General features: G+C 40.0%; 1 protein-coding gene across 13 annotated transcripts in view; it reads left to right on the forward strand.

Moving 5' to 3' along the window:
• Window positions 1–25,888, forward strand: part of CENPC (centromere protein C) — a 96,207-nt gene that overhangs the window by 21,573 nt on the left and 48,746 nt on the right. For 7 of the 13 annotated variants that reach the window (XR_010472308.1, XR_010472306.1, XR_010472307.1 and 4 more), the window contains exons 1-18: window positions 874–1,114; window positions 3,749–3,795; window positions 4,979–5,040; window positions 5,441–5,538; window positions 6,578–6,653; window positions 6,908–6,980; window positions 7,892–8,092; window positions 8,672–9,048; window positions 9,731–10,574; window positions 11,186–11,224; window positions 12,461–12,534; window positions 13,420–13,485; window positions 14,494–14,598; window positions 15,378–15,476; window positions 18,973–19,068; window positions 19,353–19,507; window positions 20,090–20,180; window positions 20,752–20,821. Coding sequence is in view for 10 of the 13 variants with exons in the window: in XM_065061567.1 (XP_064917639.1) it covers window positions 974–1,114; window positions 3,749–3,795; window positions 4,979–5,040; window positions 5,441–5,538; window positions 6,578–6,653; window positions 6,908–6,980; window positions 7,892–8,092; window positions 8,672–9,048; window positions 9,731–10,574; window positions 11,186–11,224; window positions 12,461–12,534; window positions 13,420–13,485; window positions 14,494–14,598; window positions 15,378–15,476; window positions 18,973–19,068; window positions 19,353–19,507; window positions 20,090–20,180; window positions 20,752–20,821 (2,714 nt within the window). In the remaining 3 variants the exon portion in view is untranslated. Of the gene's footprint in view, window positions 1–871; window positions 1,115–3,748; window positions 3,796–4,978; window positions 5,041–5,440; window positions 5,539–6,577; window positions 6,654–6,907; window positions 6,981–7,891; window positions 8,093–8,671; window positions 9,049–9,730; window positions 10,575–11,185; window positions 11,225–12,460; window positions 12,535–13,419; window positions 13,486–14,493; window positions 14,599–15,377; window positions 15,477–18,972; window positions 19,069–19,352; window positions 19,508–20,089; window positions 20,181–20,751; window positions 25,153–25,888 lie in introns of those variants that run through there. The other 6 variants (XM_065061565.1, XM_065061566.1, XM_065061564.1 and 3 more) reach the window with 6 other exon arrangements.

The raw sequence follows: 25,888 nt of genomic DNA on the forward strand, positions 1-25,888 counted from the left end.
GTCATGGCAGAAAAACTGGGTTTTATTGCTTACTACGGTGGCTCTTTCATAGGCTGCTGCCAGGGGGGGACTGTTCTCAGCTACCTCTGAAATAGTATTTGTAGTATTTTTCATTGGGAATGGACATTAACCGTGAGACTCAGAGTTGAACATTTTGTAGCAATTGGCTCAAGGAATTACCGGATGGCCAAAGTAACATTGGAAATAAATCTGCCTATGGTTGTTTATAACTGGCAAGGATTAATCAGCTTTGCAGTGTGGATGTGGGAAGACTTCTCATTGTGAAAGAGCTAAAGCCTCTAAAGAAAATGTCAGGAAGATGACAGTTCTGAAGTAAAATATTGGCATTGGTGAAATGAGAGGTGAAATTCCCCTCTGTTTCACAGAACCATGATTTTGGCCTTCCCCTTGGTGCTTAGAAAGAAGATGGGATGACCAGACCTGGTGTCTGGATGCTTGGCACCAGTGTGCAGTAAAAAGCATCCTTTTAAATTCTGGTTTTGGGCTATCTTTTTCTGATGATGGAAAGTAATGTGGAGACTGTGAGGTTCTGTTCTCAGTCAGTCACTTGAGCTCCTTGTTGAGTTCTCCAGGAACGTTTTAAAGCAAAACCTGCAAGCCGCTGTGGTGACTGTAAATGTTTGGCAGCGTTTAGAAACACGAGCGACTACTCCACCATTTGCCATCCAGCAACAACTGCACCGCCCCTACCCCGCGCAGGGCAGAAAAGCGGCTTTGAGAACGGGAAGGGGCGGGGAGGCAGCCTGCCCTGGCGCGACAACAACGTCCGGTAGGGCGCGTGCGCAAAGAGACCTCCTCCATTGGCGCGCGGCGGCCACCGACCAATGGGGGGGGAAAGGAGGCGTGGCCGGCGCAGTCTATCCGCCGGTGCGCGCGCTCACCGGAAAGACGACAGCGGTTCGAAAACGGCGGGAGGGACTGGCGGCGGCGTGTCTCGGTCCTGGGGTCCGGGATGTCTTCGTCCTCATCGCGGCGGCGTGTCTCGGTCCCGGGGTCCGGGATGTCTTCGTCCTCATCGCGGCGGCGTGTCTCGGTCCCGGGGTCCGGGATGTCTTCGTCCTCATCGCGGCGGCACCGGCTGGGGAAGGACTTGGTGAGAGAGCGCGAGCGCGGGGAAAGCGGCGGCAGGAGGGGGGGAGTGTGCTCCTCTGTGTGTGTGTGTGTGTGTGTGTGTGTGTGTGTGTGTGTGTGTGTGTGTGTATGTATGTATGTATGTATGTATGTGTGCATGTATGTGTGCGTGTTTCGGGGGCAGGGGCCCTTCTCTGCCATTACAGCCGGGGCGCGGCCCTGTCTGTTTTGCTGGCGCTCCTGAGGGGCGGGCCCGGCGCGCCTTCAGGCCTGCCGGCGGGGCTCTGAGGGCCCTCCCCGCTTTCCCCTGGGCAGGACGGGGCTAGTGTTAGTGCTCTGCCCTCCCTCGTGGCCCCGGTTGCTGGCACGACTACTTTCTGCTCTGATGTTTGTCTGATTTGTCAGACGCAGCTGCGTCTGTCGGTTGTCTCTGGAGATCTTCCTTGCACGAGCAAGCATGTAAAGAACCGCTGCCTCTTGTTTAGACACACGAGAGGCGTCCTCATCTCATTGCTGCCGTCCTTTGGCAGAGATATGTGGAAAGTTTAGAAGCTCTCAATGTGTAGCCGTATATGAGCACAGCAATAAAGAGACTGTTAAAAGCTCGTCTAGCTCAATTACAGGAATATTTAATTTTTTTCTATGGAAGATTGCTTGCCAGTTGACTAGACTGTACTGTGCTACAAGGGGAAGAAGTTGAAGGCTGAAGTGTTTGGTTTGCTGTGAAGAACAGTTCTGTACTCTTTCTGAAGTGATGACTTTTTGTCAGTTTTTTTCCTGTACAACCTAGAGTTTTTTCCTGCCTTTTTAAGCTGATGTTGAAAATTTCATTAAATCATTTCAGTAGGATCAGACCCTCAAGGACTATTGAGTCCGACCATTACCTAACTCTAGCACTAAACCATGTCCCTAAGAACCTCGTCTAAATGCCTTTTAAACACCTCCAGGGATGGTGATTCCACCACTCCCCTGGGCAGCCTATTCCAATAACTGACAACCCTTTCCATGAAGAATTTCTTCCTAATATCCAATCTAAACCTCCTCGGTGCAACTTGAGGCCATTGCCTCGTGTCCTATCACTTCTTACTTGGGAGAAGAGACCAACACCCTCGATGCTACAGCCTCCTTTCAGGTAGTTGTAGACAGTGATAAGGTCTCTCCTCAGCCTCCTTTTCTCCAGGCTAAACCCACCAGGTCCCTCAGCCACTCCCCATCACACTTGTGTTCCTGCCCCTTCACCAGCTCTGTCACCCTCGTCTGCACTCTTTCTAGTACTTCAATGTCTTTCTTATGATGATGGGCCCAAAACTGAACACAGTATTCAAGTTGGGGCCTCAGCATTGCTGTGTGCAGTGGCACGATTACTTCTCTAGTCCTGCTGACCACACTATTCCTGATACAAGCCAGGATGGTGTTGGCCTTTTTTGCTACCTGGGCACACTGCTGTCTCACGTTCAATCAGCTCTTAATCAACACCCCCACATCCCTTTCTGCCAGCCAGTTTTCCAGCCACTCTTTCTTTACCACTGCCTGGGGTTGTTATGAGCCAAGTGCAGGACCTGGCATTTGGCCTTGTTAAACCTCAGAAAGTGGCCTCAGTCCAATGATCCAGCTGGTCCAGATCCCTCTGTATGGCCATCCTACCCTCCAGCAGAGGAATTTGCAGTGGAATAAATCCTTGTGTGGTTTAGGTTAGTTTTATTACTGGAAGTAATATCCAGTGAGAGTCACAAAAAAGTGCAAAGAAAGGTTAGCGTGGCAAACTTAGGAAGAGTGTGCTGAATTCTGTTGTTAGGTATAGATGATCTCCATGCTGCGCGTACACTCTATTCCAGTTTACACAATTGAAGAAGAGGTCATTATTTTTTTTTAGTTAAACATTTAGAATTTTTCTTGGTGAAAAAGTACAGTCTACTTAGCTCTCTGATTTTTCTTGACTTAGTCTTCTTTCTTGTGTTTATCCTCTACATCTTTGCCTCTTCCCAGCTGAGTAAGCTTTATTTCATTTGTTGATACAGAGAGTAATGCTGGTAATTATTATACTGTCATTTGACTTACTATCACTCTAGTTGGAGTACTGGCTGACTGGAGTAGTGTCTGGTATTTGAATGACTTAAGTTACACTCCCAGTTCGAATATATGACCGAGTGCTGGGAGTTACTCGAGACTCCATTTGTACTGTGAAGCAGCTGATGTGCTCTCACTGCCTGCCAACGTCATCCTGCCTGTGAGAAACATGGCCTAAGAATCTTCATGTGAGCAGTTCTCCAAGAGCTATAGATGTGTTGTAAGGTTATGTCCTGGCTTGTTTTGTGGTAGTTCATTCCAATTCCTTACTTAAAAGAGTATTTCTGTCATCATCACAGCATTGCGAACTAATTCCTTAAATTCTCCGTGATTTTATAAGTGTCTCTGACTTTAAATGCAACAGGTAGTTGATGGTTCTTGAGGAAAGTTGAATTTCTGGCAGCTGGTACAGGGGTTATAGCAACTGGTGGGTTCTAAGAAAAACAGGGGTGTGGTAACTCACACTAGTTTCAGATGAATCCAGAATGTTTGAGACTTGCTTACATGACAAACAGGAGATTGGTTACTTATTTGTTTTGCTGTGAAGTGTCAATATGTTTAGTGAAAACTGATTCTTATTTCTTCACAGAATTATCTTAAAGCTGACTACAGACCAAGATTCTGCTGTGGAAAAGGGTAATTTGCATTTAAATTTTTATTCTTAGATAAGGTTGTCTGGAAAACTTGTGTTGATTTTCCTCTGAGAGCTTAATGTCAAAACTATTGGGTGTATCCTATTAAACTGATCATATGATGTTTCCCAGTTTTTTTGTATTTCTTAACTGTGGGTGAAGCAAATTGTTCTGGGGGACAAAGCATCAAGGGTTTCTTTCATATTCCTATGCTGAGGCAGCAGAATGTCATGTAGCTGTACCTAAGCTAGCCTTGCGTGTGCTGTCTGAGCTTGGAAGCGGTGGTCTGTGCAAACATTTTGCCCTTTGGGAGGTAGAGAAATGAAGCTTGGGCAGAGTTCTAGCTTGAGTTCTTCAGCCCTTGCTGGTAGATGTTATGGATGAGTTTGAGTATTTGCAGTGCTGCAGCTTTCTTCAAAGATGTGTCAGTGAACTTTTTGTTACCGGAGTCCATTTTTAGACATGCATTTCATGAGCTTACCAAGTTACCTGTTTTTAAAGGCATTTATATAATAATCATTGAGAGAGAAATGTTATGTGGATTTTTCTCTTCTTACTTTGTTTTTCTGTTATTTTGGTTTTGATCAACATGGTCCATTCTCGTTTGTCCTGGGGAGGTATGAAATAGTAATCCAAGCAGCTGAGCTGTTTGCTTAATCACAGGTTTGATACCTCAAGCCAGTTTTGCTGCTGAACCTTTGGAGAAGTAGAGAGTAACTGGATAAGTGGTAGAAAAAGAAGCAGCCCTTGTACAAAAGGGTAGATGTGCATCCTACACATTTAATTTCTGGATCTGCTGAGGCTGGATCATTGTGCAGGAAACATTACTTGAAGACTGATTTTTTTTTTTTTTTTTTTCCTAATGTATTACTTCAAGCAAAAATCTCTGTTCATCCCAAAGCTCTGTTGGGCTGTTGCAGTAGTTGTATGCTTTCTCTTATGTAGAGATATTTCTTCATTCTCATCATGTTCTGCAATGGTGGGGCTTTCTCTTCTGGAATCCAGATTTAGATGAATTTCTTTGCAGATATCTGTGCATGGAAGTGGTAAGTAAAATAGATTAAAGCTGGGACTAGTGGAAATAATCTAAATTTGCAGGTATTAAGAACTTCAATGCTATTATATTGCAGAGATGGGAACATTTAGTATTTTTTGACTGAAAATTTTTTTTTTTGTTTTCTTTATAGAAATGAGATTAACGTACGGCCAGGTCAAGATGTGATGAAATTCATAGAGGATTGTTTTAAAAGTAAGCTTTTATTTGGTGTTTTGCTTAATTTGCAAACCTCAAAACCACATATAAACCAAAACAAAAACAACCAACCAACCAACCAAAAAAAAACCCAACAAAAAAAAAAACCCAAACCCACAAACCGCCCCCCCCCCCGCCGCAACAATAGGACACAACCACCCCATTTATTTCTTTTATTATATCCAGTGGTAAATAAATGGAAATAAAATGGATAAAAGTCCTTCTTGCACTCTTTAAATGCACCCCTTTCCCAGCCTTTTAAACTGTATTTTAGCTCTCTGATAGAGGTAATATTTTTCCTGAGTAGTCATGACCTTAATGAGCCTTAGCGACTTGTTAACATAAATGAAATGTGGACAATTGCAAGAATCCCTTATTTAGAGATTTTTCTTTATAGATGCTGACAGTGATCTCACTATAGGATCTCCCAGTCCAAACGTTTGCTTACCTTCTGTTGTCCAAGATGAGAAGACTACTTCAACACCAAGCATGAGTGTAAGTTAGTTAAGGCAATGTCACAACTTAGTGTTGGGTACAGTTTCACTTGAGTACAAGTTTAGTTGTCTAGAATTTAGTTCTCTGTGAGTGTGGAATGAATAAGCTCCATATGTCACATGTACTAGGCTATAATTTAGCCATCTGTAGTAGTTGTTGGTGATAGTTTTCTTCTTTTGTTGTGACCTAATAGTAAGTATTCCATAACAAGGTCTATTTAATAGCTTCTTTTCTTGGCTTTTTGCTAATGAAAGCTTTATCAGCTTTTTGTCCAGTATAGTTACATGGTATTGGGTTGAAGCATGCTGCTGTGTAAGTAGGGGCGAGTATGGCTGTCTTCGACTCCCTTGGGGCAATTGAAAAATAATTATTTTATAAAAGCAGCTTCTCAATTCCTGATAAACAGGTAAAATATAATATTATCTCTGTAACTTTACTGAAGAGTGGAAACAAGTTGAAGGACTTGTTAATATGTTGTCTGAGAGAATGATGCAAATAGTCTAGTTTGTATATTTAGTTTGAATGTTTTGGTTCATTTTTTCTTTTTTTTTGTAAAAAGAGGTTATCTTATTAAAGACAGTGCTGAGAACAGGCATCCTGTATTTGTTTGTTTACTTTAGTCTGTGTTTACTTTAGTCTGTGTTTGTTTACTTTAGTCTGATGTTAGAATACTGTATAATCTTGAAGTAATTCTTGCAAAACCCCAGCCTGACTTAATAAAGGTGAATTAAATAATTTATTCATTCAATGGAAAAGAGTAAATAGCTTGCTTGTAGACTAGCAGGATGTCTTTGTAAAACTGCAAATTGATTTTTACAATGTACAGTGTACCTGTTGATTGAAATTTACAGTTAGTTATAGAAAGACTTACATGATAGAAAATTGAAGTGTCTAGTTATAATAAAACTGTGCTTTAAATGTCTAGGAATTAAGGGAAGGAAATTATATTGTGTTCTGTAAAAATTTTTGTTCCTGTCAAAATACTGTTGCTTTATAAAATATTTTTCTTTCTGTCGTTATTCTTTGACAACTCTGACAGCCAAATGCAGGGTTAAGTAGCTCTGTGAAAAGAGCCTGTAATTCTGAAGAGTCCTTGCCTACAGTCAACAGCAGAGGTTGGTAGCACTATCATAAAGGTTCTTGGGGTAACTATTTATTGGGATTTTGCAAGCTTTTGAGTAGACAAATTAAACCTATTCAATATATATGGCAAATGGTTACATGAATTGCTCCTGCAGCCTGCAATACAGGATTGCATAGCCAGTTCTAAAAACAAACAAACAAACCAAAAAAACCCACCACAGTCTCATGTGTCCACATGAGAAAGAAATATCTGACAAGATACACACAATTTGTGCTGTGTTTTCAGACCTTGAGGATGATCATGCACCTGTTGGATCACCTATTCTTTTGGAGGAAGTGGAGAGTTCTCCTGTACATATGTAAGTAGAGCTGATCATCGTGGTCCAGTTCCCCCCTTTGTCCCATTTTCGGGTACATTAACACAGTGGTTTCAGTCATTCGAGTTTGGATTGTGAACGCCTGAAAAATAGTTCCAAGCTTTTTAGACAATTCCTGGATCTGCATTCTAGAAAAGACAGCATTATTCTTCGTGAAGTATTCCGCTGATAAGGGTTAATTTCCAAAAATGCAGCACCCAAGTGCATATCAGAATAGATCCAAACTCCTTTTTTCCAGGGAAGTGCCCCAAATCATCAGCTTCTCACACAGTCTGGACTTTTTCAGTGAATTCTGTTGACAGTGTTGACCTTACAAGTTAACAAATTTGCTAAAGCAGAGATGAGCAGTCACTGTTCCTCTCACTCTGAAGATACAAATGTTTTATCCAAAGCAGAACAACTTCAGTTGTGGTCATTATCTACTCTTTGAAAAACTGGAAGCCCAGCTGCAATAGTGGCCAGTGGTCTCAGCCTCTGTTCTGCTTTCCTGGAGGACTGAATCTCCAGGACAGGTCACTGAGAAGACTGACACTGGTCCCATTGACACATGATGTAGTGAGACTAGGAAGAGCGTGCACCTAGGGTTTGGGAAACCTCACAATTCCTGAAGCACAGTCTCCTAAAAATAGAGGTTTGTCTTGTGCAGCCTGCACTTTGATCAAGAGTCATAAGGTGGCCCATGTGGCTTTATTGATTTAGATACTTGCTACTTACTATGCTGAGCAGTAGCACTGCTAACCTGTGTTCTAACCAATTGCCAAATGGAAGGCTTGTTTGTAACAAGTGAGGTGCTGTCAACAGGAGAAAATGTGAGCATCTGTCCATCCACACAACACTTTTCTGTGCACTCAGGATTTATAGTGTCATATGTGAATGTTCTTTCTCATACACAGGTTACATTTGGATGGCCAGAGTACTGCTGCAGTGAAGGGCTGCTTGGAAGGTGAAAATTTGGAAGACCTTGAAACTGCAAGAGATGAGCAGGTTGATCTCCTGCAAGGAACAGAACGTACTGCTATGTCTTCTGTACAGAAAGAGAAGTCTTTTGCTTTGATGGCCTTAGCAGCTCTAGCACCAGGAACGCTTGGAGAAAGGTACAGAATTTGCTAGTAGAATAACTTAGGCCTGAGTACTGGAGCAATGTCCTTGTATCTAGACACATGGTCTGGGAGAATGTTTTGTGATAGACCATGGTTTCTGAAAAATGCAACTTCAGAAAGGTTTTGAATAATTGCTTGAAGTTTCGTGCTGTTAAGATTTAACACTGCTGTTACTTTTGTCTGCCAGTAAAATAGTATGTAGCTGTTGAATAGTATTTCGGATTGAGACTGAAATGTTATGATAGGTAGGTTCGAGGATTCAGGAAAACCTGATGTGATTCTGAAGTTAGCAGTGATCAAGCAGATCTGAGCTAATCTGGATCTGACTGGTTAGATAGGAAATTGACTACCCAGTGTTTGAGAAATAATGAGATATGAATGTGAGACCAAAGCAAGAAGAAGCAGGTCTTGTCGTTGTTTTGAAGAGAAAGGGCAATGAATGATGTACTTGAATTCTTCTGAGGAATGTCCTGTAGTGTCTTCTAGAGTCACCACTAGATTTGCAAGGTTGAAAGTTTTGTCTTTTTTTTTGTTTGTTTTTTAAGTGATTTGAGTACTTTGCCTCTCCTTTAGGTATTCAGCCTCAGTATCACAGCCATTACTGGCTCCTGTCAAAGATCAAGCTATAGAAGTAGAAAGTGAATGTGAATTTTTAATTGTATCAGATGATGCATCTCTTACTTCCTCATTTTCAATACCCCGGAAGAGCACCAAATCAAAAAAAGATGGCTCTGCAACTCCTGTTCTGAAATCTCAGCCCTCTGAAAAGAAGACAGAGAGTAAGAACAGCAAGAATAAAAAAGTACAGGGTGAAGCACTTAGTAAACAGAAAATACCTGTTTTGGATGTCCGAGTACATGACTCCAAAGGAGCACCACAATCAGATCCAGTCTCTTCTAACAGTGAAAAAAAGGTCTTTAAGTCTCGAAGGCAAAGCAGTGCTCATATGGGTAAGTTATTTGACAGATATTCAGACTTCTGCTTCAAGGTTGGCTTACTGGTTTTTTTGCTGTGTTATTTTATTGTGCAATGAGAATAAATTAGGTGAGAGATGTTAATGGATTCCTAACTGGTGTATCAGCTGCACAGTTAGGCTTGGGTATATATAAGTCAGAGAGACCATGTTTTTCCTCCTTTTTTTTTTTTTTTTTTCTGTCTTTTTTCATTTGCCCCCCACCCCACTTAGCCCTTTCTGTCAGGACACTAAAAAAAAATTAACTGAGCAGTGTTGTGTTTTCTTATGAGCAGACAAAGTTAGGTACCCACAAGCTATTGCTCTCTCTGGAGAAACAAAGTTAAGATATGTGGTTTGAACTGGAGGGGATCATTTTTTAGGAATTACTTGGTCAGTTTTGTGGCAAGGAGCACTGAAAACTGGAAGGCAGACTGCATGTAACATTTCTGCCCTCTTTTTCTGCTAGGAAATACTGGAATTACAACAAAAATTTGATTATTTCATAGACTGTAGTTTAGAGAAAGCCTTCTTTTAACCCTCAGGGAAAAATCTGGTTTTGTCATACTTTTTTTTTTAATGATTCTTGGGTTTATTTTTATTTGCTCAGATATCAACATATTCCTTCAGGTTTTCATGGGTTAAAGATATTAATATCGAAGTGTTCTGTGTATTGATAGGAAAGGCTAAAAAGAATTCACTTAGGCAAGGCTCTCCAAACCAGAAAAATGACATGTTCTGGGAACCAGAAGCCAAAGAACTGGTGTTGTCACAATCTGGATTGGAAACAGAAACATCTGGATCAGACCAATGTAAACCACAGGTGATGCCAAGTGAGGATTTGCCTGTGCCCGCAGCTGGGCGTCAGCAAGAGTGGACTGTCTCTCTAAAAACTTATCTCAAGTCTTCCAAATGTCTGCAATTGACTTCAAAAGCTTCTCAGCACCTAGGTCACAAGAAACAAAATGCTCACCAGAAGCTTTCAAAAGTAGCTGAGAGACTGGCAGAAGGTCTGAGAGAGAAGCATAAAAAATCTGTCAAGAAAAGTAGTAATAAAAAGCCTCAGTTACAAAGAGGGGAGAGTTCTGACAGTGAAGCTGGTGAGGAAGGGTTGGAAGTACAGCCTGTACAATTGCCTGAAGTGTTTACCTTACCCCACCTTCAGAACTTACAGACTTCTGTGGTTCAAAAGTTGGATAAGTCTGGAAATTCTAAAAATGCATGGGACACATGGAATTCACTTGGTGGTGCTGTTAATACAACTCCTGTAAAAGCACTAGACATAGACAGCGTGCAGAATTCTGAAAAGAAACAATCATCAGCTAAGTCAGGGAAGATGCCCAAGAAGATTCCTCACAGAACCAGTGAAGATGTTTGCTCAGACCCTGAAGACACCTCAGATACTCAAAAAACAATGGATTCTGACAGCTCTTCTGTACAGTATGTTGCAAGAAAAAAACAGAAGCCATCAGCCACAAAAATAAAAAGTAACAAAAGAAAACATAACATGCTACATGGACTACAGTAAGTTGTTTTTGGTTTTTTTATGTAATGGTTTACAGGTGTGGTGGAACTTGGTAGATAACTGCATGCATTTTGTTAACTTCTAAGCAATAATGGCACAATTCAAACATGGGACAGTTTCAGGCTGGTTGAGTAGTTAATGAGAAACTAAGTACTGTATTCAACATCCTATTCTCAGAGGTGGCTGCTAGATCTAGTGTCTCCTTCTGCATAAGGGAATTTGTGCTGGTATTTTTAAAGTGTTCTCTTGAGACCTGAGTAGCATATGCAAGTTAAAACCAAACTAAACTCCCGCACGTGCACACAGCCCCACCCTCTCATAGAATAATGTCACTGTCAGGTTTGTTACTTCAGTTATAAATAATACAGTGTTTAGTTCTTGAACCACATTTATTTTTTTGTGGAAGTAATTTTACTAATGATTGGTAATCAAAAGAGGAATTTCTTTAACCAGTCTAATTGAGGTTTTTAATTACTTTTCTTTATGTTGCTTTAAAAAAAATAATTGTTTTCATATGGTTCTCTTCAGTACAGAAAATTATTGACTTACATGTTCCTTCTAGTAAGTAAAATTGGCTTAGTAAACGTAATAATAATTGTTTCTCTTCTAGAGATTCCTTTTCAGATGAGGAGGCTGTGGGTTATGAAAGGTAATTTCCTGAGTTGTCTGTAAAACTTGTGTTGAGTCCCACTTCTGCCCTGTGGAGGCAGAACAGCTCTTTGGTACTAGCTGTATTCTACTAGCAAAGAATCTTGTAGAAAAGAGGTCATGGCTCATGCCTGAGGTGTTCAAAATACCATGCTAATGCAAGCTAATAAACTTATAAAATTTTTGTTCCCATCAGGAATAACTTTTCCTTTGAGGCTTGCTTCTGTACTGTCGCATGATTTTTCTTTTTTTTTTTCTTTTTTTTTTTCAACAGAAATACCAGCACTCCTAGAACTCATATCAACTGTACTAATAAAGTTGCTATAAAGTAGGGTATAGAACTGTGTCTGGAATCAAAACTCTTGTCTGTGCAGGCAGAAGTGCACATACCTTTTTCCTTCATGAGATGGGAACTTAATAATAAAGCAAACAGAAAAGTCAATCTGAATTTATTAGGTTCTGATATTGTAATTCTACTAAAAAATTTATTGTTTTATTCTAAGTAAACCTACTCAGACTGACTTGGACAAACTGGCGCTACGCAGTGTAGGTGTGCTAATCTAGCATTGAAATACATCTTTTGGAGTTCAGGTGGATCGCAGCTGAGTTTTATTGGCATGGTAAAAGCTGTGAAGCACAACCACAGATGGGGAAGGAGGCAAGGTTAGGGGTACCAATGCTGAGGCTGCAAGAAAAGGCCCAAGTGTCCTGGTTGCTGGAGAATCTCTGGTGGAGTTACATGTATGTTAATTATTGTTGTTTTATGGGGAAGACTTTGACAGCATATATATTACAAATTACATTTACAAACTGTTTTACTGTCCTTTTTCTTACAGTATGCAGAACATTTCTTTGAAGTGCTTTTATAATCATGGCCTATGGCAAATTGTTTGAAAGGTGTTAAAGAGGAGAGGAGGAGGTCTGTTTCTTTTGGAAAGGAGGAAACAGAAAAAAAAGTGGCAAGATTTTGAGGAAATCTCTTCAGAGAGATAGTGTAAACACTAGTTTGCCTGATAATTGAGCAGTGGAGCAATTGATGGATTTCAGATCTGTGATTTCTGACTAGCAGTCGTTTGCTTCAGTGTCTGATTGGTACAGACGGATTATTAGAATGAAAAAAACAAACTCGCATGATAGAAAAAAAACCCTTAAAAGTTGCTATTTGTGGTACTGCTGTAATTTAATGTATTCAAGCAGGTGTTTTTGTTGTGTGTTGTGTGGCTTTTGTTTTTTGAAGTGGGCCTGTTCTAGAACCTGGTGACAAATCTACTTCCAGAAGTAATTCTTCTGAACAGGATAGTACATTTTCAGGTAAGGTTTAAAGTTGGCATTTCTTGCATTTGATATATATAAACATCTTAAAAGCTGTAGTTGATGGTAATGTCTGTTGCATTCTGCTTGTCCAGAATAAGAAATGCATATTGGATTGGCTGTGGTCACATTGTTGCCCAAGTATGTGATGCATTATGCCAACTTTCCATGGTGTTAGCTTGGAAGGATAAGTGTACTACATGATTTGGCATCAAGCCTACCAGGATAAAGTTATCCTTCCAAAATACTTTGAACAAATTTTTTAGACTTAGGTTGTACCAGTTTTGTGTGTTGCCATGTAATGCACTATATTTGATTACTTCAGGCAACACTAGACCAAAATTTAGGCCTGTTAGCCTGAAAATATTTTTGTTTTCTCGTACTAATAACTTTTCCTACACAAGTTGTATGTACTGTTGTGATGAATATGAGCTCTGGGGATAGAAAGTCTTTTTGTTAGTGTTTCAGAGCCAGTTGTACAAGTTATTAGTTCATGCAGCGCTTTCTTTGGACACCTAGTTCTGTGTGCGTTCTGCTCATAAGTTTGTTTTAGAGTTAAGCTCGAGTGGCATAAAGCGAAATGAATTTGCACTTCAATCAATAAAATGATATGTGTAGTTATAATTTGCCAGTGTTTTTTCAGAGTTAGGGGTCTGAGGAATATCTACTTGAATGCATAGTTTTAATGTAATTTTTAAGCTTACACTGTTTAAGATCAAATTATATAGACTGTTTCATGTGCATTTGGTTTTACATATGTTCAAAGACAAAGTGGGAGCACTAACACTGGGACTTCTGTTTGTATTACTTTTGCTTCTAGCAGGTATGTTGGATAAGAGTCAGGAATAATAGATTGTAATGTGTTGTTTTGAAATGTATTTTCAGAGAATTCTGAAGAGTGGAATTGTCAAATAAAACATCTGTTGTCAGACACCATAAGGCATAAAATAGGTAAGAGTATTTTAAAATGTCTTAATACAAGTGTGTAAATACCAATAGATTTCCAACTTGATGTAAACTTTGCCGAAGGAGAGACAGAGGAAAACACCTATAAATGGGTTCATATGTTAGTGTTGACAGGTATGGTTTTTGGTAGCTCCTTTTCAGGATATTATGTGACCTTGCTCTAATTTTTAAGTCACTTTTAAAACCTTCTGGTGTTTTTTTGTTTATTATATTCAATTATTGTCTTTTTAACTGTCACATTTCCATTTTTCATTTAATACTGAGTCAAGGCAGTGCTCTGACAGTTCAGTGGGAACAGTAAGAGTTTGAATCAGTTTCACACAGTGTAACTGAGGATGCAAATAACCTGCCTTCTTTGTTCATCTGAGTCCAGAAAGGCTGGAACGATGGCTATGCCATTGGATTGTAACCCCACACTAATCTGTTTTCATTGTTGTGTTCACTTCATTATTATTTTATGAACAACACTACAGTTATCTACCATCAAAAACTATTTCAGCAAGTTTGGTTGTGGTCTTTGTTTGTTTTGTTTTTCATTTAAATATTCTTGACTAATTTGCTCTCAACTCTCTTAAGGGGCTTTTGTTCTTTCTTACACTAAAATATAGGATCTTACTGTATTCATATACAGCAGTTCAGAAAAACTGAAAGTACCTTCAGACTTCTCTATTATGTAGTATCTGAGAAGTCAGCACTTTTGCTGACAGAAACCCTACCATCTGTTTTTCTGGGCCTTGGAGGTGGGACGTAAGAATCTGGAAGAGGAGGGTCTTTGTTATTCTCGTATTGCCATAACCATGGCATTGCCTGTTCACTCTGGCTAATGAAATCCCTCAGGTTTAAGCAGGCATCTTTGTTGAGAGCTTTGTCTTCACAGTGGTAGCCTGTTTTCTGCTCATTGTGCCTGATCTGGAACAACAAGAAAATTTAAAGTATTGCACTTCTGAATTTTCTTTTCATACTTAATATGAATGATTTCATCCTTTAAATTAGTAATGCCTTCCAACACGCCTAATGTTCGTCGGACAAAAAGGATACGAATGAGACCTTTGGAATATTGGCGAGGCGAGCGTGTAAACTATACGATGAGACCTTCAGGTATTGGTTCCAAAATACCTATTTGCTTTCTCCTGATAGGGAACTCAAGGGGAATCTGTGGGTTAATCTCATGCGATGAGAGCTTTGAGATGGTTACTGTTTGGTCCTGTTAAAAGAGCAGGTCATCTTTCCCTGTAACTTTTTCCTTTCTTGCTGTTCCTCTTTCAGATAGAAATACCATCAGCAGAGCATGTGAAATTCCATTGCCTTAGCTGTTTAGGGAAGAACAAAACAGTTTCTCTGTACCAGTTGGTTTATTACATGCAACAGTTCTATCCAATACCAGGAAACGGAGACAACTTACTGGATCATTCATTGGGTTGTTTCTGTGGGGATTACTCTCCAGAGCTGTTAAAATTTATCCCATGTCAGTATTAAATGCCAAAGTGATAGAATACATTCTAGTCTCAGGGATTTTTTTTTTCTGGCAGTTCAGCCTAATTTGGCCCTTTCCTAATTCAAGAGTCTGCTTGAAAACAGTATTTCTTTGTGTTCCTACAATTGATACAATTTGTCTCAAAACTTGATCCTCATGTCATGGTTTTCTAAAATGTTCTTTGACTGAAATACAGATTATTTTCTAAAGCTGTGGGTTATACTGCACTCTGAAAAACTTGATGTTGAAAAGTTCTTTTTTTCCCTGGCTCTAAAGCTATCTGAAAAGTTCAGCATCAAGGAAATGAATTATCAACTGAAATTCTTGTAGGTTGTGCAAATCTGCCTTCTAAAATAATTATGACTTAGTGAACTTTGTCTCTTTGATTAACTTTTTGTTTCAGGAGAGCTTGTGATTAGTGGAATAGTGTGTCCAGAAACAGAACCTCCCAGGAAGATTAAACATAGGAAGCGTGGTCTTAGAAAGAAGAGAGATGAAACAAGTATGAGTACAGACTTTATTTTTCTTTTGATACTTGAAAAAAAAAAATCCTGTGATCAAACACTCTGCTGTTAAGATTTTTCTTGTGTAACCGCTGAATTCTTTCTCTGGGTGAAAATGTTATAATGCAATATGTCAACATGATCAGATGTGGAAAAAAACTGTTTTTACTATATCTAAAGCAATGCTATATGACCTTGTAAAAGCTTAACTTTGCAGCGTTGGAAAGGAGAAGTTAAAAGATGTATCCACAAGTGTTGTAGTACCTTTTAAAGCAGTGGCTGAAGAAAATAAGCTGTACTTCTGTCCTTGATCAGCTCATTGACTAGTGATGCAAATATGTTTAGTTTCCTAATGCACAGTTAAGGTTAAATACTTTTAGTCACTTTACTGCTACTTAAATATCACATCTGAAAAGGCAGCATATGCTGTCAATAGGGTTATAAACTGTTGAGTAGTTGATGAGAGTGCTTTAAGAACAGTGCAAAAAATGAGTGAAAGTGGACAGTACCTCTGTGTTTAAACACCAAGGAACAGGCAGCTTTGCCAGAGTCTCTATGGCCAGTAGATAATCAACATGTAGGTCATATTTCTCAGAAGGGACATGTGCTCAAAATATTTTATTTTTTTTTTTCTCTTCTGTGTTCCCTGTACAAGATGTTTTTGTGCTGAAGAATCTTTCTTTCTGGGGACTCTCTAAAGCTTTTGTTTGAGACCAAAGCACTTCTATATGAAGTTACTACTAATAAATATGAAAAATGCCATATAGTCATGACACAATTCTAAAACAAATGAAGGCTGAAATAATTCTAAAGAAATAAGGGAGCAAATGGTGAATCATAGACTCATTTTGATTGGAAGAGACAGTCATGTTCCCAAGAACCTCATCTATGTGTCTCTTAAATACCTCCAGGGATGGTGACTCCACCACTTCCCTGGGCAGCCTCTTCCAATGTCTGACAACCCTTCCTGGAAAAAAATTTTCCTGATATCCAATCTAAGCTTCCCCTCATGCAACTTGAGGCCATTTTGTCTTGTCCTATCACTTGTTACTCAGGAGAAGAGACCAAACACCCTCCATACTCCAACTGCCTTTCAAGTAGTTGTAGAGAGTGAGAAGATCTCCCCTTAGCCTCCTTTTCTCCAGGCTGAATCCTCTCAGCTGCTCCCCATCAGACTTGTACTCTAGACTCCTCACCAGCTCTAGACCCCTTGCTCTAGCATCTCAAGGTCTTTCTTGTAGTTAGGGGCCGAAAGCTGTACCCAGGATTTGAGGTCTGGCATCACCAGTACCTGGTACAGGGGACGCACAGGCTGGCCACACTACTCTTGATACAAGCCAGGACGCTGTTGGCATTTTTGGTCACCTAGGCTGGCTCATGTTCAGCTGATGTTGACCAACATCCCCAGGTCCTTTTCTGCTGGGCAGCTTTTCAGCCACTCTTCCCCAAGCCTGTAGGCTTGCATGGGGTTGTTGTGAGCCAAGGGCAGGACATGACACAGCACTTGGCCTTGTTAAACTTCATACAATTAACCTCAGCCTATCCATCCAGCTAGTTCAGATCCTGCTGTAGAGCTTTCCTACTGTGCAGTAGATCAACGCTCCCACTCAACTTGGTGTCATCTGCAGACTTACTGAGGGTACAGAACTGGACCCAATACTGAGCCCTGGGGAGCATCACCTGTGACTGGCTGTCAACTGGATTTGATTCTGTTCATCACAACTCTTTGGGCCTGACCATCCAGCCAGTTCTTTACCTAGCAAAGAATACACCCATCTGAGCCATCTTGGCACAAATTTATGATGTTGTAGTGTTTTGCATGTCAATTTGAGTTCTTACCTCAAAAAGAAAGTAGTAGGACTAGAGGAGGTTCAGAGAACCTCAGCTTGTCAACAATGCGGAAGGACTTGCAACTGCATGGTGAAGAGGATACTGCAGGGGTGTGAGCAAGACCTACAATATCATGAGTGGCATGGAGAAGGGAAGTAGAAATTGATGTGGTTTGTTTTGTTGGGTTGGTTGTTTTCTTTTTAAACACAAGAACTAGAAGGTATGGAAGGAAGTGGGAGTTGGGTTTTTCAGCCAAAATAAGGTGCCTCTTCTCCCTAAGTGCTCCTTGCCCCAGAATGCTGTAGATAAATGTATTTCTGTAGGTTCAAGGCAAGCCCTAGGTAAATTCACAGAAGACTTAACTGTTAATAGCTCTTAAACAAAGCATATTCATATAAATATACATTTTATAAATGTAAGTAAACTTATATTCATATATAAAAATATATTTTACGTAGGAGGTTCCACTTAAATATGAGAAGAAACTTCTTCATAGTGAGGGTGACAGAGCACTGGAACAGGCTGCCCAGGGAGGTTGTGGAGTCTCCTTCTCTGGAGGCATTCAAAACTTGCCTGGACACATTCCTGTGTAACCTCATCTAGGAGATCTTTCAAGGTCCCTTCCAACCCCCAAGATTCTGTTATATATTCGTATAAAGCATATTCAGTGAGATTCTTCAGACTGTGCTGTGAGGTGAAGGGCGCTACCAACTTCTACACTAATGCATGCAGCATGAGGAAAAAGCAAGATGAACTAGAAGCCTTGTCCCAGTCCCAGAGATAAAATTTGTACTAGTGGAACCTGGTGGGATGAGTCCTGCGACTGATGTTGCGTGAGGGATGGTTACATGGTATTCAGAAGGGATAGACAGGACGGGAGAGGTAGGGGGGTGGCATTGTGTAAAGCGGAGGGGCTGGATTACATGGAGCTGGCAGTTGGTGATGGCCAAGTTGAGAGTCTCTGGGTAAGGATTAAGGGACAGACAAATAAAGTGGATGTCATCATGGGAGTCTACTATAGGCCTCCCAGCCAGGGTGGCAACGCTGATTAGTTATTCTTTAAGGAACTAAGTGAAGTCTCCAAGTCATCCGCCCTTGTCCTTATGGGGGACTTCAGCTTGCCAGATGTCAACTGATAATATCACACGGCTGGCACCAACAGGTCCAGAAGATTCCTAAAGCATCTGGACGATAACTACTTGGTATAAGTACTAAGGGAACTGACCAGGAAAGGTGCCTTCCTAGATTTGATACTAACAGCGAGGGTCTCATGGGAGATGTGGTGACTGGTGGCTGCCTTGGCCACAGCAACCATGGAGCAGTCAGGTTCAAAATCAATGCTAATGGAAGGAAAACTACCAGCAAGACCTCAATTCTGCATATGTGGAAAGCAGATTTCAGGTTGCTCAGAGAACAACTTAGTAAGCTCCCCCCGGGGAAAAGCTTTTGAAGGTGCTGGGGTCCATCAGTGTTGGTTGCTTTTTAAGTACCACCTCCTAAAAGCACAGGACAAGGCAATTCCAAAATACCCAAAATCTAGCAGATGATGTAAAAAGCCAGCTTGCTTGAGCAGGGATCATCTTCTTGAAATATGGCAAAAAAATAAATTATATGGTGATGTAGAGTGGTTTTTCTAGTTTGTTTGTTTGTTTTTTGTCTCTTCAGGAAGTGAGCTACCTGCAAATTTGGATCACACTCTAGCTGATACTTCTAAGCCAACTCTTGTAGTGGACCCTGTAACAAATATGGAGGTACTTCTGGGTGAGTTTAAGGGGGTGTGACCAAGGACCTTCCTGAATTCTGTAGTAAGTGTTTAGATGGATAATTCTACATTGGGCATAAAAAGATGAGCTGTTGAAATTGTTAGTGCTCTTCTGGAGAAAAGACAAGTGTCCTGATTTTTCAGCTAAATATTGAGTCTAGCTCTTGAGAGTGTTGCACTGAAATAAGCTGTAATGCTTAGGATTTGATAAGCAGTTACTGAGCAAGTGACAGGACTAATTATGTGTCAGTGTTAATGTTAATCTCCTGGACTTTTTTTGTAGAATGTGTTACCACTGAAAACAGTCACTCGTGCTTCTTTGAAGATGAATCAGTGGAAGTATATAAAAACTTGAATACATCTGCATTTGCCACTGGTACATTGATTTTGAAACCATTTAAAGAAAAGGGACACCAGTATGTCTACATGGATACAATAGTAAGTATCCTTTTTTCTTATTTTGGTGTAGTGCACTGTTTGTAAACAGAAAATCTTAGAATGGTTAGAAATAGTAAATGAAGTTATCAATTTTTTTCAGCTGTTTGATTGGTTTTATGTCTTTTGTGTGTGTGTGGTTTTTTGTTTGTGGATTAGGTTTTGTTTGTTCTGGGTTTGTTTTTTGTTGTTGTTTGTTTTTTTTTCCCTTTTAATGGAAATAAATACAGAAAACATGAGTGAATCATTTCAGCTGTACATAAATTATGACCAAAGAAATTTGCTAGAGGTATTTTGCCTACACATTACCATGCTTTGCTTCTTGTGATGTCTGTATGTCCATGTACGCTTACTGTCTGAATCTTGTAGACAAGATAAACAAAATTACCCCCCAGGCTTCTTTTAAATTGAGCGCCTTACTTATCAGCAGGGTGAGGAAAAGGGGTTGCAACTCTGCTAGCTTACTTGTTTTTGATCCTTGTTACAATGTGCATGCAAAATAGAGAGTGTGTTTTCTTGGATAACTTTCTTAAATGTTTGCACAGGAAACATTGCTAATCTTAGAACCCTTTGGCTTTTGTTAAGGCTTTCCATGTTATCCAAGGCCGAATTATTGTTACCTTACATAAGTCATCCTATTATCTGACTGCAGGGGACGACTTCTATGTTCCAGCAGGTAAGCATATGTGTTTAAAACCAATTTGCTGGAGATGAATGGCCCATCTTAGTATGCCTGGATCAGCAATGCAATGGTTGTGGTGGGTGATCTTTTCATCAAGTGTGGCTGTGTATGACTGTTAGGATTTCACTCCTTCTCAACATTCAGTGCCTTTTAGATGTTCCTATATTTGAGATCACACTAATATTGCAAATCCCATGTGAAAATGTGCAGGTAAGATTCCATGTGCAGTTTTTATTGAGATTTTCTACAGGAATAAATTAAAGTAAATTCAGAGGCCTTAACATTTTCTTGTGGGTTTTGAGAGCTGAAGCCCGTTACATTATTTTCAGTAAAAATCTTCTCAGCAAACGTGCACTTTAGTCTTACCACAGGTTTAAATAAATGATGCTAGTTGTATTCTTTATCGCTTTGAAATGCAGTTTTGTGCCTCTTAAGAGTAGCATCCCAGATTAGGGGCTAATACTCCTTTTGTTAGAATATATGAAATAAAAATGCAATTGGCTGAAGACAGGACAGGACTTCAAAAAATACTTCTAAATAAAACTTTCTCTGTTTTTGTTTGTAGGAAATGAATATAACATACGTAATCTGCTGAATGAAGAAAGTGTTCTTTTCTTCACGCAACTCAAAGACAGGTGAAGAACTTTCTGCAGAAAAGTTTGCTGAAACAATTATCAAGCATTTGTATGTTTTGAAATTCTTTTTACATACAAAAAGTGTTTGAGTGTGCCCAGCTAAAATCAACACAAGAAGAGTTAAGAACAAACCAAAACAAAATACTCAGTTTACTGACAAATGGAAATGACATACTAAAAAACCTCCTCACTCTGCATCATTTCCTGTTCTTGTGTAATCCAAAGATAGAAAGATGTATATGTGGGTAAAACACATTGTTGTTCTATATTGTATTTAAATGCCTAATCTCCCAAAGATGCTTAGCATCTAATGCCTAATCTCCTAAAGATGCTTGACATCTTTAGGAACATCTGATAGATTTAAGGTCTGCTTGGTACAAACCTCTTGGCATAATCTCTACTTCAGTGCAGGACTGTGCTGTTTGCATTCCAGTGATGGTGGTCTAGGGCTGCTGGAATGCTTGTGTGCCAGAGTCCAGCCTTGTCAGATATTAATGACAGGCATTTCTTCCTTGTCTAGCAGATGTATGATTAGTGCCTCAAATTTGTGTTGTAAAAGGGGACCTCTTAAGTAGGAGCTTATCATTTGTATCTTCTATATGGAAGCTGTGGCTTGATTAGCGCTAAACATTGTGGATTGCTTTATTTTGTGTAACAGCGATAGGTTATTGCCAAACATAATACTTTAACATGTCCTGTTGTTTCATTTGCTCTGCTCCTGGATATTAATGAGGGCCTTTGGGAAAATTGTAATTCTGCTGTGTGTACTCCAGAAGCCAAGTCTAGACAGCAGATGGTATACATAGTGTTTGCTTCCCAAACTCTTCAAGGTTCCTTCTGGCTGAAGATAAGGATAAACAGCAGCTATTCTGGTAGGGTGTGTTATCTCCAGGATCACTGCTATTCTAGAAGAAAAGGAGATAGTGAAAATTGAATTGGAATCGGAACTGTTTAAGGACCAAATACGTGAGGACTGAGTGTTGACCTTGTAAACAGTCTTGGCCATGATCTTCATGCTAAATCTAGAGTATTTGTTAGAGCAGGAAAGATTAATTTGCTTTAGTGCTTCCCTGAAGAAGCTTTCATCTCCACCTGGCTTCGTGTGTCTGTGAAGGCGCTTGGACACCAGGATTTCTCAGTCTCTTTAGATCGGGGAAGTTGAGATAATACCTTCAGATTTTATCATTTGTATTCAACCAGTGGGTTCTATGATTAGTATATATACAGGCTGACAGTGGAAATACTTAGTAGAAATTGTGTGGCATCTGTGCATTCATGATTTGGTCAGGCTCAACTCTGAGAAGATGAAACAGAGGAACATGCCATTTGCCATTTAGTTCTTCCTGTCTTCTTGATATCAACTGTTTGCTGTTGAAGTTCAGACTCCATGGAAGGACCTTTTTTTTTTTCTTCCCAGTTTCAAATTTTGTAAGCAATTTAGGAGTTAAAAACAAAAGGCAACAAAACCCCCCACATTCAGTTACAACTGATAGTTTGATGTTGGCTGCTTCTCTAAATTCTGAGCTTCGATTGGCCTCTTCAAGGTCAGTGCGATTCAAATATTGTCCCTTCTTTCTTGGAGCCATACCAGCTACCAGATGGGCACACATGCTGTCTCCACTGCTTGAGGCGATCCCGCCCAGCAGAACATTTAGTTTGTAAGTCTTTCAGCTCCTCAGGCCTGCAGAGGTCTGACGGTTTGCCACTTGGAAAACAGTACAGGGCTAGCATTAGGCCAAAGGTAGTCTCCTCCTTACCCAAGCATGTCTCCCAGTGGTCAGGGCACAGATGTGGTGGTCTCTGAGCCCAACAGCTCAATGAGTCCAGCCGAAAGTCAGAACAAGACCACTTTTTAGTTGTCTTAAAGGCCTGGTAGTTCATAAGGATGATACCCTGCAGGTTTTCTTCTGCATTACCTCTCTACCTAGGTTGGGTAGCAAAAGGATGCTGTGTGAAGGGGTCAGTGAACACGTATGGACTGTGGAACTCATGGCCCTAAGAGAAAACGTTAATGTAAGCTGTTAGGGAGCTGAAGGCAGCCTGCTGCTTTCCAGCAACATGCTGCAGTTGATGGGTTCAGATGAGAGGTGATCCATGAGTGTTTTTTTATCAGGCTCCAGTGTGCTGCCCGACTCTACCACAACTTGGTAGTGAGGTTGCAAGGAGATATTCTTTGAGTCGTGAGTTGATGAGAAATCTGTTCTTCAGGCTGTTTTCTTCAGCAGAAGTAATATGTATGCAGACCTTTTCATGACATGGGTCAGAAAGTGGCAGATGTTCAAGTGCAGGTTGAGGTCGGCATGCTATGAATGCCTGCTTGTGTTTTCTAATGCTGTGGCTGAGATTGTCAGCAAAATAGGGTAGGTTTGGTTAAGTGTGTAACTTTTTAGGCTGGATGTTTTTTTTTTAGTTCCTAGCCAGTCAGGTTCTTGTGAGAAATGTCCTGTATAGTTTGCAGAGAGTATTTTGTAGTTGAACTGTTGAACTATGTCTCAAATGGTTTGATTTTTTTTAATTATTTTTTATTTTTTTTAGCAGCAAAATCAAGTGTGCCAAGCATGGTGGTGTATCTAGGGTGGTGCTTTAGTTTGGAAACAATTCCATGATTTGCCACGAGATGGGGTTTCAAGTCCAGCTGTTTGTCCTTGGCTGGTGTCTTGTCAGTAGGGTTTGGTTTTAGAAAAGGAGGAAGAAGACTCTGTTACAAATGGAGATTAAATTCTGTTGCAAGGAGAAGCTGTAAATCGGCTTCCATGAACATCAGGTCTTGGCACTGAACCTTGCTAAGTTCATTCTCTGAGCATATATGTTGTACTAGTTGCAGACACTCACTTAAAGTTGTTTTTTAAAACACTAGTGCACAGCAGGAGTCGAGCTACATTGTTCACCATTTGTCTGGATTGTTTTTTATTTTAATTTATTTTTAACTCTGTGAAAAGCTCATTTCCTTGTCATTAGCTTAAATATACTGTGAGGAGGTGCAGGAGAGTGTACTCTTTGTTCCAGGATTCCTATGGGTGCTGATTTGTGCAGTATGGCAGACAAGAATTGGTTGTTAGAAGAAGCAGCTGATGTTCTACCTCTGCCTGCTCTTGCTTTGGCATTGCTCCCATTTTTGGTTATATCAGGCTACCAGTAGTTGTGGGTAGCTTTTGGTGATATTAATTTTTTCCTTTACCAAATGGGTTATTGTGAAGAAAGAAAAAAGCCTTCTCTGAAATCTTAACAAGTTAGCATTCTTCTTCCTGCCTATGTGTTTCTTCTTATCAGCATATTTTCTGTTCTGTTGAGTGATCTAACTTCAGCTGACTGCTGTCATGGTTTCAGATAGGTACATGTTAAAATTATTTAGACTGTGCTCAGATGGCAAAACTTTTTACTTCCACTGGAATACAGAACATCACTTCTACTGGTAGTAGAGATCTGAGCCAGGTTTGTACTAGGCCAGGCCAAAGTAGGTTAGCCAGTGTTATCTGCTGTGGGGTGAAGCTGGGACTGTCATTGTGAGATGTGCCTTTTCTGTTGCCTGTGTGGTGCATATAATGTTCCTGGAGGATATAATGTGTTTAGTGTAATAATTCATTGCTGTCTGTCAAGGGTAATTGAGAGGGCTGGAAACAAAAGCAGAGTCAACTGTTTCATCAGTTTCATCTAACCAGGTACATGTGTTCTATGTTAGGTATTGTTGTAACAACCAGAGGTGTGTTTGGAGGAGCTTAACTGACAATGTCCCATCAAAATAAAGTCAGGTTTTGGAAGGCTCCTTTTGAGAAAATGACTTTAAAAAAATATTACTGGTTATGAGGTTCTTTAAAAAAAATCTGACTTTCTGTAGCTTTTTTTGGTTAGAAAGCTGTTCCTGTTTAATAAACAAGCTTTTTGCAGTAAATGGTTGCAAAACTGTCTGATATGTATGCACATACATATTTATACAATGTTGTAAACATAAAATAGGAGAATATGAGCTGAGTAATTACTGAAAAATAAACAGCACCGATAAAACAAACTATTAGGGCACATATACAGTTCCTTCTATTTTTCAGGCACCCAGCTGAATTTGTTATCTGCAGATGATCTTAAGTTAACATGTGGGGAATGCAATAAACCTAAAGAGCTATTTCCTCATTTCATAACAGCTGAAAAGGTATTTCAGCACGAAGGCATATTTGTTATATTTCTACTGATATATGTACTCTGTTGCATGATGTCTTGCATAATACAAGATTTACTTTTAAGTGGTGATTGATTACAGATAATACATCTAACTGAAGTGCCTCTTTCATGGTATTGGCAGCTGTTGTAACTGTGTTAAATAAATGTTCTTGACCCTAGGTTTCCCGTAGCGTAGTCTGTGCTTTAAAAAGTAATCGAATCAAAAGACAAAATAAAAGTACAGTAAAGAAAATGTTCACACTGGATGCCTCTCAAGGGGAGGGTCAAAAACAACCTCAGGCTTTTAAACCCTCACAATCTGTGTGCCCACTCTTCATGTGTCCTTCACATGCTATCCATGCACCTTTTGGTCCAGTGGTAATTCTGGGTCTGGGGGCTTCTTTGTTTCCTATTGGATTTTCTTTCTCTGTCCTCCAGGTGGCTTCTTTACAGTTCTTATCTTTGCAGCCTCTACTGACAGTGTTTCCTCTTTATCTCCTGGTAGTGGTCTTCAAGGCCCCTGTCACCAAGCAACCAGGTCATGAGAGGTTCATGGTATGTGGCCTGGAATTCCAGTGAGCCTGGCCACTCATGCTCAGTTTGGCTACTCATGTTAAAATCAGTTATTCAAACCAAATAATACAGCTAAAAGAATAGTATACAATTTAAAAATTATTTTGATTAATCTTACTCTGCAACAACTGAATATCTTAGTCTTTGCAAGCTGGCACTTTTCCTCTTCAGACTGTGCTGTTGCTTCGTGGATATTTGCAAACGTACTCAGAGATCTCGAAGCCAAACGTTTCTCTGGTTGCATGGAAAACCATTTCGGATTTGACAAACAAAATGGTTCCTATGGTCCAGTTTGAAGATGAAAACAATAGTTGATGGTCAGTCAAAACAGTTGGCTGCCGA

The sequence above is a fragment of the Columba livia genome, chromosome 4 (genome assembly GCF_036013475.1).
Source record: "Columba livia isolate bColLiv1 breed racing homer chromosome 4, bColLiv1.pat.W.v2, whole genome shotgun sequence".
In the NCBI taxonomy this organism is placed as follows: Eukaryota; Metazoa; Chordata; class Aves; order Columbiformes; family Columbidae; genus Columba; species Columba livia.